General features: G+C 31.1%; 1 protein-coding gene across 2 annotated transcripts; it reads left to right on the plus strand.

The window, feature by feature from the left end:
* The first annotated feature begins 2,445 nt into the window (after positions 1-2,445).
* On the plus strand, positions 2,446-12,554 carry LOC143066529 (uncharacterized). Of its 2 annotated transcripts, none has more exons than XM_076239432.1 (8): positions 2,446-2,560; positions 4,547-4,668; positions 5,397-5,560; positions 6,932-7,040; positions 7,356-7,419; positions 8,876-9,067; positions 10,858-10,994; positions 12,246-12,554. In XM_076239432.1, exons 1-8 carry the CDS (start codon positions 2,515-2,517, stop codon positions 12,477-12,479), a joined length of 1,068 nt encoding a protein of 355 aa, XP_076095547.1. In that variant the 5' UTR covers positions 2,446-2,514; the 3' UTR covers positions 12,480-12,554. The 2 variants fall into 2 exon arrangements, with proteins under 2 accessions (XP_076095547.1, XP_076095548.1); XM_076239433.1 differs by having other exon boundaries at positions 2,450-2,560; positions 4,559-4,668.
* The last annotated feature ends 230 nt before the right edge of the window (positions 12,555-12,784 follow it).

The raw sequence follows: 12,784 nt of genomic DNA on the forward strand, positions 1-12,784 counted from the left end.
AAATTATATATAAATACAAGTATACGTTTTCCCTTTCTGTAACGTGTTGTGGTCCGACGGTTAATAGTGGACGTCGAACCTTACACTTTATAGATGCTTTAAATTCCTTTTTCTTTGTGACCCTGTGTTCTCTGGTGGCCGACTCTAGCACCAGGGAAGCGGCGTTACAATATATCTCCCAATTGATACGATATTCCCGTGCTTGCATTTACTATCAGGATTTTCTTGATAGAGGGTTGCTGCTCACAAGGAAGCTACTAAACCAAGAGTTCTAAATGGTGAAGTTGAAATCATCCCTTCGTTAATATTACGGACGCCATCACGAGTTGGTTGACCGTTATGGAATAACCGTTTCACAAATGATATCGGATATGTTCCTTACGTCGTAACTACAATCCCCTTCCCTTTCATGAATGTGACCTACCGAATTATACTATTTACCTGATTTGTTATCACATAAGCAACACGACGGGTGCCACATGTGGAGCAGGATCTGCTTACCCTTCCGGAGCATATGAGATAACCCCTAGTTTTTGGTGGGATTCGTGTTGTTTATTCTTTAGTTTTCTATGTTGTGTCATGTGTACTATTGTTTATCTGTTTGTCTTTTTCATTTTTAGCCATGGCGTTGTCAGTTTATTTAAGATTTATGAGTTTGACTGTCCCTTTGGTATCTTTCGTCCCTCTTTTGATAATGGTTGTGTGACATTGTCACAAATAGAAACTGATTAATATAAGTAAAGGTTTGAAAATATATAAAGTTATTTTCAATTTTTATCCCCAGCAGATTTCTTTGATTGATGTACATAACTTTTGTAAAAATAAACTTTTTTTTCATAAATACAGAAAAAAAACTAACTTTAGTAATATAGATATAAGAGGAGGTGGTATGGGTGCCAATGAAATGCAAGAAAACTAAATGAATCAAATCAATAACCCATTTAATTGGACTTGATATGCACACTTTAAACTTTCAAAATAAGATATTTATCAAAATTGATATCCATTAATTGATGAAAATGACCATGCAAATATTTGTCGACCTAGTATCAAAAGATTTTATACCGCGGAAACATCTCACTATCAACTTATTGATGATGACCCTACAACTTATGAAGTGTAGATTTTAGTCGTTCTGCTTTGTAACCAAGTGGAACGAGAGCACAAGGAGCATACACCTTCTACTAAAGTCCGCATGATGTGAATTTGCAAGTGCGTAACCGAACGATTGAGATATGTTAGCACCACATGATGTGAATGTGATTTTTTTTTACTGTTGAAAAATAAAGGCTCAAAGTACATATCGCTTAAATTCTGAGGACGGTTCACCTGCTGATATCTTAACATCTATTTTTAAGTTGCTTATATTGTAAAACAAATGAACTGAGCATGTGGTTCCTTGTTTGTCGTTGGTTCGTGTGTGTTATATTTGCTTTTCGTAAATTGTTTTGTCATCAATTAGGCCGTTAGTTTTCGCAGAATTATTTCATTTTTTTTTCGGAGCCTATTACAACCGACTATACGGTATGTGTTTTTGTCATTGTTAAAGGTCGTACAGTTGCCTATAATTGCTTACTTCCATTTCATTTGAACTTAGGAGGATAGTTATCTCAATAGAAATACCACATCTCCTTTTTATATCTATATATATATATATATACATGGAAAAAAGTATTGCAACACTACCATTGAAAACAATGTAAAATGACATGATTGTAGAATAAGTATTTTGGGTTCTGCTAAATACTTTTGATATCCTTTTCATTTTTTATCTTTTTATGGTTTAAAATTAAATTCATGGTATTAACTTACTTTTCATCTAATAGTAATGCTACATAAAATAAAGTAAAATGATTATAACACAACAGCTGAACTGAAATAGTTTTTCGCACTTTTCACAAAAAATGCAAATTTGCAAGACTATTTTTTTCCAAAACATTGGTTCTGCAACAAATACAGATTTTTATGCATTAAACTCATTCAGAACTTTTTGAATGTAAGTTGATAACACAAATTCAATTTTAAACCATAAACGGATCAAAAGTACATGTATTTGGTAAAACCCAAATTATACACATTCTACAATCATGTCATTTTACATTGTTTTCAATGGTAGTGTTGCAATACTTTTTTCCAGGTGTATATATATAAACAACGACTTTTATGTCAGGAATTACCCACTAATCATCCGATCCCCGTATGACATCTTGAAGAAAATACTTTATCATGATTTCAAGTATATCAAATTTCCCAGAGCAGTTGGTGTAATTTAACAATTTTTCAATCAGAATTTGTAATGATCATTGAGAGAGGAAGTGATACTACTTCGTTTATCTATTGTAATCGGTCTTTTCCGGAAAATGATGCTTTTTATACAAAGATGTCAAGTACTTAATCCTATATGAATTATGTGAATAAAAGACTTGTTTCATTCTATTCAACCTCATTATTAACATTATTAATACCGTAAGTAAACGGTTGTACTGAGGAAGACACAATAAAAAGAAATAAGAAATGAACGATCAAATTGGAGAAGAGAAGGATTCTTTTTTGGAAAGAGGTAAACATATAAATGGTAATAATAAAATGTTGAAAATTCAGAAAATAGACAAACAAAACAGTCATTGATATAGTTTTTAGCTATTAATTATTTTAACTTTGAAATGTATGACTTATTCTTTATGATTGGACATTCAATTAAGAAACCCCAATTAAACAGTAATCCTGTCTTTGACATAGACAAAAATTGTGAAAACGCGGACAAGAACCAAGGCCACTGGTAAAATTAAAACATTATTAAAATTAATAATAAATGATAAATGCTTTAAAGAATATTTTATTTATATAAAGTCACAGAGTAAGCTAATTTGACGCTGCGCTCATATTGTTACCATGTTGAGGTATTTGACCGTTATGACATATATGCTGCACAAATGATCACAGATATCAATCAAATGTCGTAATAACAATCTTTTATTCTAGAAAAGTATAGGTTTTTTTACGAGTCATGGTTTTTGTTAAACTGTTTATCTGGTATAATTTTTCAGTTGTTGTTAAAATGCTATTAATAAAAAGAGTCATTTCAGACAATTGAATATTTTGAATATGTAACCAAAGTCAAAAATAGTTAACATCGTATGAAAATACCAAATATTATACACTTCCCTCTTGTATTGCAGCAACCGGAAAAAATCCTTTTGAATCTGATCAATCATTTCAAAATTAGGACTTTTTTCGTTATCTATAGCTTAAGCAACGTGTATGGGTTTGGCTATACTTAAGGGATTTTGTTTTATAAGCACTTAAACTTTTGTGTTCTATTGTATTCAAATATGTTGGATTCTATGATTATCATAGAGATATTGGTTGTCTAAAAGCTGATCTGGTGTCGTAAAATTTGTAAAGGTAATGGTATTACTAACACAAAGTAGATATCCCTGTAAGTAATTTGTTATTGCCTATGGTATCACCAGTCGGGTAGCAAGTGCTTATGGACCGGTTTAACAATTATTCTTTTATTGAGTTCTGTTGGCATAAACATTTAAATATTATTTTAAAAACAGGAATATCTCTTAGCTTGGCTCTGATTTCTTTTTGTGTTTTGCTTTTTTTAATATAAAGTAATTCAAGATTTTCATACTAAGTATTATGTTTTGGATCTTTTAATATCTAGGCCTCAATTATCACCTTACATATTTTGATTATCGAAATGGATATCTTGTGTAGTAAAATTAGTATCCCTTTTGTTATAGTATTCTGTAAATTTGTCTTAATACGGTACAACACAACAGATAGTTGGACAGGGGGAAATATTAATACTTTGACGATACAGCATTTCTTTTCAGACTATGTCAAATACTCATTCACAATACTACATTTACAATTTAAGCATAGGAGCGTTCTTCTTATTGCTTATTTTTTCGATACTTTAGATGACACAGGAAACGGATCTATAGTTAATGAAATATTTTTAAAAAGTATAGTTAGAACCCTTTCAACAAAATTGTCTTTATCTTTCAATGTTTACTGCATATTATATGAAAATTGCTGTAAAATAAAAATGTTAAATAGTTAACCTTTGATGGACTTGTATATATTTATATCACTTTTGGTAATATAACTCTTTGCTCATTAATGTATTACACATCTCACATTTTTCATTAGCTAAGTGTTTATGTATTGACATGGACTTACAACGTATGCTTCTAAAGTTTTTCATTTGTAAATCATAGATTAATAAATAAAAAAAAAATAAAAAAAATAAGGTTACAACTCATGCCAGGTTTACTTAGATGTTTTCTTCGGAGTTTCGTTTGGTCTTATTGTTCCAGACGAATTCAAAGAATTATGCATCCATGACTATTGTTATTTTGTTGACTAAGCATACCTAATGATAGTCAAAACAGAAATCATTTGCACGTACCATTTTGTTCTTTATTTTTGTCGGTAAATGATCAGTCTCTTTACTTTGACAATATAACGGTCATTCGGTCAATGAAGTAAAAATCTTTTAAAAAAAGTATTTATGTGTATATTTTTAATTCAGCTAAATACACAGAAAAATATAGTTCGATAGAGAGTGAAAGAAAAAACTGTAGACAGGAGTCTGATCACGAGGAATACCATACTTCGAGTTTAAAGAACAAAACAACTCACTGTCCATTCGAGGTATTACATGAAATACAACATAGTCGAAATGAATAAAAATTGTTCACTTATGCAATTAATTTATATTACAATTTTCTGTTTTATCCCCCGTTAGTTATAATTGTCTCTTTATAAGAACGAACCATCGTTACCTTAGATGAGAAATAACTTGATTTTGTCTGTATTATTTGCTCATATACACCTCTTGATATGTTTAATAAAGTTACGAAAGAAAATGGGGAATATGTCAAAACGACAACAACCCGGACCAAAGTGCAGATAACAGTATTTATCATTCATGATTTTCAAATATGGGTTTGAGAGTTTCTAATAAAGGTTAAACCAGAAAAGCAAATTGGAAGCACAATAATTATGAAGTGCGTTTTTCAATCAGAATTAAAAATCTATTCTTCGAAAACAGATACCTTAAGACCAAATAAGGTAAAAAAAAAGAATTATGCCTTCGTTTTTACGCCTATATTTAACATTTTGAAAGTCAATCTTATTTATGTGCAGAACTTAATTTAGCCAACTATTTATAATTTTACAATATAAAGTGTATTGCAGGAAGTATTCAGTAAATCGTGTCGTTCGAGTTGAAAGTGATCAATATCATTCATTAAATCATTGGATATTATACAATGACTCCGGATTTAAAGTACATGTGCAAGGCTCTTCGCAACTATCCCTCATTTACAAATATATGAGGTTTATATCAGTAAATATTAACTAGTCTAATATATATTTAGGAATACAATCCAGAAATTCAAAACTCAGGAACAGAACAATCACAAGTAAAGACAGTTGAATGGCTACAGGGAAACATAGAAACACGATATATAGAAAATCAAGGTTTCCAACACGTTTTCATGTTTGATTCATCAAACAAAACCTCCTCAACACTGAAACTTAGGTATTTTTTTCAAATAGTAGGCAATTATGTCAGATGTGCATGTTTATTCTGCAAGTAAGTAATTAATCAAGCATCCAATGCTTTATAACAAAAGGTAACATTTTCCGTCTCAAAAGTATTAAAACGTTATCGATCCGACTACAGTTAACGAAGGAGACATATCAAGGTGGCACGGTAGTATTTCCTGGCCCATAAGGGATAATGATAGCCTTTTTAGAATTTTCACCACTTTCTTACACTGCAAAAAATTCTACATTCACAGTTAACTGAAGTACTTTTATTTTACTATTCAGAAACGAATTTGAATATGTATCATGACCGTTTACTTTTTTGCTATTTTTAAAAACCTAAGGCCACTAGTACTTTTAGGTCTTTTATGGTGCAGTGGATACAAAATTTAAAAAAATTCTCAAAAATTCATTTTCATCTGTATGTAAAATTATTTCATATTTTTATAGACCTGATTCATCCCTCAGTTTGGGAAAGTATGTTCAGTTGATACTGTATTTTTTGTCCAATCACACTGTTTAGATACATTTACCTAAGTAGGGTACACAAAAAAAGAAACCTAAATTCTGGAATGCAAATACTACAGTGACACCTCAAACGACACACGAAGGAAGGTGTACAACAAAAAAACAGAAAAACACACAGACATGGAATACAAGCAACACGGATGATGTTTGATGATTAAGAGGTAATTCTATCTAGTTGCGTATCAACTATGCATTGGTCCACTTCAATTATTATTACTCGAACAATAGCATGATAGGAAAGAGACTCAAGCATAGTAAACTTATACATTACGAAAGCAATGTACTATTTAGCCATGGCGTTGTCAGTTTATTTTCGATTTATGAGTTTGGTTGTCCCTCTTGTATCTTTCGTCCCTCCTTTGTGATCAGAGACTGAGACTGCGGTCGTTTAAAGCAATATATTTGTGTGAATGACCGCACACTTTTCCGATGTCGATCTTAATCACCCTTTTGCCTAACTGAGCTGGAGCAGTTTTTGTGTTGCTAAACATGCAAGCGAAAAACAAATCAGTGGAAACATTCAAAAATGCCTTAAGATTGGAAATTGTGTTTGTTTCTACTTTGAATTAGACAATAGGTGAACTTTGCTATTAATCCTCGTTTTAAATCTCCATCTATATCACTTGATACAAACAGGAGATAAAGATAAAATCTAAATCACCAACAACATAGAAAATGTCTCAATGATTTATATATGACTACTCAGAGTATACAGATTTATATACATTGCAATAGACTTGAGTTTTATTAAACGTCAACACCATATTTACATTACAATTGAGTAGACCTCAACACTTATTAATTATCTTTAAAAAGTAAATGATTTCTTTTGCAGAAATTCTGACCAACTTCTTGATATAAACGACGAAGATGTTACATTGATGTCTCATAATGAAGTCTTGGAACTCGTAGAAAAAATACCTTCAAATGGAAATACAACGCTGGTTTGTCTATTTTCTTTTTTAATAATTATATACACGTTGTATGAAAATTAATCTGTGTGTATGTAAATTTGTATCTGATTGAAAATTTGAAGTTTCAGGTATGATTAGCGTTTGAACAATTATGTATACTTGTGTTGTAAATACGCCTAGTTATTTTCCAAAAGATTAACGATGTGAAATTTCAATTAAAAAAATATTTATAAAAACATATATGATCCCCTGTATATACGTAAATTCTTTATCTCCATTATTTCTTAAGATGAATACTTTGAATACATATTATCAGATGCAATTTATATATATATATATAATTAGATCTACTGGAGACGATCATCGAAGTCTGTTACAGATGTGAAGTTTTCTTTATATGAAGTTAAAGGTAAGTTTAAACATAATGGATATTCATTTGAAATTATCAAAAGAAATTACAATACTTATGCACATAATATGTGTTTGTTTTATATGTACCATCAACAGATATTGACAACGTCACAATTTTTTTTCATGCACGAATAAGACATTTATATATAGATTAGATTGAACAGAGAATTACCGACATTCAAGCCTCAAAGTTTTATTCAAACGTTACAAAAATAAATAAAAGAAATCGCATGAACTCACATAGGCGAAACCGGATGTATAGACAGTTAAGTATTTCATGACATGCATTTATCCCCCTTCATGCGGAAATACAGATTTACAAATGTGTATTCTGGTAAAACACACAATCGTTTACTTAAAACCAACCAGTTGTGGTGCAAAGCAATATACATGTTGATTGTGCAGGTTCGATATTGTTTATCTATTCTTAGACTGAATCACTGCTTGTTAAAATTACTCTCTGGAATTACAATCTGAACACAATACAGTGTTTCGTCATTATTCAAGTGATATATTTTGGGGGAATATCTCACGTATGCACTGATACATGTTTACTGCTTACCCTTCCGGAGCACCTGAGATCAACCCCAGTTTTAGAGGGGTTCGTGTTGCTTAGTCTTTAGTTTTCTATGTTGTGTGTTGTGTTCTATTGTTTGTCTGTTTGTCTTTTTTTCTTTTTGAGCGTTGTCGGTTTATTTTTCAATCTATGAGTTTCACTGTCCCTCTGGTCTCGTCCGTCCCTCTGGTATCTTTCGTCCCTCTTTGATACGACGGTTCCAAATCTCTCACTCAACAATGATTTTATGTGATTCTGGTGGTTTAAGCTATTGCATATAGACATTTTGTTTTATATTGCCGGTCATTTTACATGTTTGACTTTCAAAATTCCAGCGTACTAGATGAAAATTACTGCGCGTAAATATCAAAATTGTAAAGGCAAATATCATTGATATGGTCATATTTATAAATTAAATGTAACTGTTCACAAAACTTTTTTTGAGTTTTAGAAAAACTAAGTCTAAGGAATATATTACCTTAGCTGTATTTGACAAAACTTTTAGGAATTTTGGTTCACATTGCTCTTCAACTTCGTACTTTAAGCTTTTTTAAATTTTGGATTCGAGCGTCACTGATGAGTCTTTTGCAGACGACAATTTATCTGTGATGAGTTTATCCTTATGGAAATTAGCTTATTATATACATTATCTCAACTGTAAACGGAATTTAAATCAAATGAAGCATACGAAAAGAAGGATAATTAAACTCATCATAGATACCAGGATTAAAGTTTGTATTTACGCCTGACGCGCGTTTCGTCTACAAAAGACTTACCAGTGACGTTAAAAAGGTCAAGTAAAGTACGAAGTTGAATAGCATAAGTAATGGCAAATCATAACAGCGAGCAATGATTATTAGACTCATTGAATGTATCTTTCATTTTATTTTAATTTCAGAAACCTTTGTGGTACATTTACATCATCATTCTACGAAACCGGACTCGACTACAATTCTTAAGCGCACGGTTGTTTGGAATAAATACGGGATGCTGAAATTTATGCAGCCCTTGGGAAAACAGAGTAACAGAATCGTTTTTAAAGAACTCGTATCCAAGATACCAAATAAAAAGCCGTGTGATTTTTGTAACAGTAGGTAAATAAAATAATACAGATATGAAATGTGCGCGTCAGTAACATAAGGATTTTCTTTTCACGTATTCATGTGGTTTCTAATAAATGCTTATTCATAGATACATATTAATTAACTGTACGAGTATACACATATGGCCCAATGGTACGCAACCATTTATGGCATAAAAATACATACATATTCCAGCATGACGACACACTAATTATGTCTAGGACGAATAAAACGAATAAAAAAATCACAGATGGCTTTTAAATATAGTTATATTTGCTGCGGATAAATACTGTTGTGTATGAACTTGTATTTAAAGTAAAAAAAAATAAAATAAAAAAATACTGAACACTAATGAAAATTCAAATCGTGAAATACCTTATCAAATGGCAAAACCAAAAGCTCAAACACATCAAAGGAAGGAAAACAACTGTCATATTCTTGACTTTTGTAGTAAATATTGGATTCAATCTGCTTTAATAGCTGGCTTAACTTCTCAGTTGTATTACAATCGCATTACATTCCATTCTATAGAAAACAATGTGTGAACAAAACAAGCATACATAATAGGTACAAATGTAAATTAAACAGCAATCAATATTGTGTTATAATTCTAATAACTCTAAACACTTTCAACTATGACAACAACTAAAACAAAATGGCAGATAGACATTCTATGGAAAAAACACATAAGCTCATGAGTTGGGAAATGAATATTACATGTGCAGGTGAATTTGGTATATTCCTGCTAAGGTGGGGAAATTGGTAATTTCAAAATCATAATCAAAATCGTCTTGGTTGTCATAGTTTATAGTAATGAGATGACCGCATATGTCAAATTCGAGGCATAAGTCTAAAATGAAGCTGAGTAAGCCATGTATGTTTCTTTAATTTCCAGTAATGACTTAGCCATCGGGGCTGTAAATATAAGGCGAGTGGAAACAGTCACGTCAGAGAGGTTTTTTTCGGTATTATTATTCAATTTTTCTAAATCAGGGTACTGGTCCCTCAATGCTTGCTTATAGTTAAAAACTTCCGGTGAATGGTTTTGTATGTATTTTACCGTTATTTAAGAGGTAATGACTGATTGATATTTTTATTGCATGTTCCTTTATTGGTTTTAAGTTAGTCCTGATGTCTATATGTTTTTGTTCACTTCAATAACTGGTTTTGTTTTTAAAAATCAGATTACCCCCATCAACTTTTATGTTATGCATTAATTCACATAATTGCAATAAATGTTAAAAAAAAATGTAGCTTTAGGACAAAAATTAGCTTTCTTTTAAAGATTCTGACGACAATATCAGGTCATTACTGTCAGCCAAAGAGATAGGAGACTGAAAATGTAATTACTCGTTGATATGCCGTAGTGGAATATCTATGTCACATAGCACCATGAACTTAAATTTGTTGTCGCATCAATCTTGTCCTTTTTATTGTGACAACGCTACCAGTAGGAAATGAACACTTATGTTCACGTCCTACTTCTTTTGGTGACATTCGAGTTGAAGTTTGACATCTTTAGTTTTATGTTTAGTGTCTTATTTACTCTTTTATCTCGTCGGTATTTTTTTCTTTCTTTTAAACCATGGAGTTCACTGTTGTTTACTTACCCCAAACGCATTTTCTTTCTTTTTCTTTTTAATTGACTCACATATTTTTAAATCTGCACCAACTGTAAAAAAAAATCAAAATGACGTAACTTATATAAAATAGAACTATGTCACATTTCATTTTAAATTATGTTTATTTATATGTCCTGAAATCGGAATGGCGAATATCTTTTATTCAATAATTCTAGGTCATTTTCTGGAGGAAAGAATACTTGAAGAAAAGGGAATGTCTGCTGATTGTAGACGGCGCTATTCAGCAACTTCTCAAAACGGAGAAAAAAAATATCTACACGTTACAGATGCCGGCGGCCTTATCCTTGTGCATGTAATTATATATCAGTGTAACTAGTCCTTAAATTAAGCTTTTCATAATATATAGTACCGATTTATGTTCCAATTATTAATGTTATGTATCAAGTGCTATTTTTCTGTTTTTTCTTTGGTTTCGTTTCACGCTGAAAAAAAAAAACAAACTAGTAATAAGATTCGTGATATGGTCCGTACACGTAACAATTATAACAAATTCCTCATTCTTTTCGACGTTAAAATATTTTAATTAATTACCGAATTAAATTACATCCAATAGACACCTTGAGCAGCGCAAGTTGACAACTGGTATATGTTTGCCTCTCAGCAGTCAATAATAGTAGTTTGAAGCCCAAATTTTAAATTTAATATTAATTTTTCTCCAATTCTTCGTCAATTTATGCCTTTCTGCACCAATTGTATAAAAAAAAATTAACGTGTGGTTCGTTTAATCTCAATTCTTCATTGGTAAAAATCGAATTTTCTTTTTTTCCTCAGAATCTCCTATTGTGACGGCTTGAAAAAGGCGATCATGCCTGATGACGTCACATTGATAGAACACATCTTTTGCAGATCATTCGAAAAGAAGGAATAAGTTTGCCTGCATGTTGTTAGAAAATCGTTAGAGAAACGGATTCCACCACCAAATCTCGTGTAATACGATTTTTATCCTCTCTCGACAGTTACATTTTAATATTGAAAAATCTCGGCGAGCCTCGTGTTTTAAAAATCGTATCACACTCGATGCAGTGGTAGAACTTGTATACAACAGACTAATGTCTAGTGAATATATGAAGGGCGTAATTTCATAGATTTGGTTACTTTTTTTTACTGTATAACCTACATCATTGTGTTTTCGTGGTTAGATCAAATTGGAGACCGGTGTGTCAAATCATTTACCAATCCCTAGTAAGGGAACTTGTCGAAATGCTGAACAGAGCAACATTTTAAATTCTATGATACAAATTTAATGATTGCGATAGAATGATAACTTTCCATTATCAGTTTAAAATTTAAGATGTTTGTGCTGTTTTCAATTGCATGTCAGTCTGTCCTTTTTTATTTCTTATATTTTAAGATTTTCTTCTTGTTAAGTAAGGAATGATATAATAAGAATATATCTGGCTTTAATCGTCCACCAAATACAATCAGCTTAGTCCTTTTAGAATATGTTAAAAACACAGAGTAACAAAATAATCTGAATTGTTTTAAAAATTTCATCGTCATTTATCTATTGATAGAATGTACTTAAACGTATGATTGTTTTCAGGAGATTAGCAAATCATCAGAATTTGAACTGATTCCAGCTCAGTTGAATGCATTTCTTGTTATGAAAGAGAGGTCTACAAATCGATGTATGAAACTGGAAGGTGATGAGGGTACATTTGTGTGTATTAACGTCAAACATATTCGCAATATTGGGGATGAATTTAGATTTCAATTATCTAGATGTAGAAAACAATGTAATTCGAAACTTTCGACTAAAAATTGTGTGATTATCTGACTTTGTTTAAAAAATTCGTTCTTACATTTGTTAAACATATATTGTTTTTTTACTTTTGATCATTAACTCTTTAATATATACATGTTATCAAATACAATTAAATATACAAATGTTAATATCTGAAAATAAAATGTAGTTCTCAAAATGTGTATAAATAACGGCAACAGTAGCATATCGCTATTCGAAAGTCATAACTCGTTTCAGAGAGAAAAAAATCCGGGTTACAAACTAAAACTGAGGTAAGCACATCAACTTTAAGTGGACAACAACGAAACAACAGAAACACTGAAATGCAACAACAATCA

Source organism: Mytilus galloprovincialis, chromosome 3 (assembly GCF_965363235.1).
Source record: "Mytilus galloprovincialis chromosome 3, xbMytGall1.hap1.1, whole genome shotgun sequence".
NCBI classification, from domain to species: Eukaryota; Metazoa; Mollusca; class Bivalvia; order Mytilida; family Mytilidae; genus Mytilus; species Mytilus galloprovincialis.

Excerpts from the sequence above, each read along its gene's own strand:
- LOC143066529 (XM_076239432.1), top strand. The coding sequence starts at position 2,515 with ATGAACGATCAAATTGGAGAAGAGAAGGATTCTTTTTTGGAAAGAG. Across the intron at positions 7,420-8,875 it reads TTCTTTATATGAAGTTAAAG|AAACCTTTGTGGTACATTTA; the intron begins GTAAGTTTAAAC and ends TTTTAATTTCAG. Across the intron at positions 10,995-12,245 it reads GCGGCCTTATCCTTGTGCAT|GAGATTAGCAAATCATCAGA; the intron begins GTAATTATATAT and ends GATTGTTTTCAG.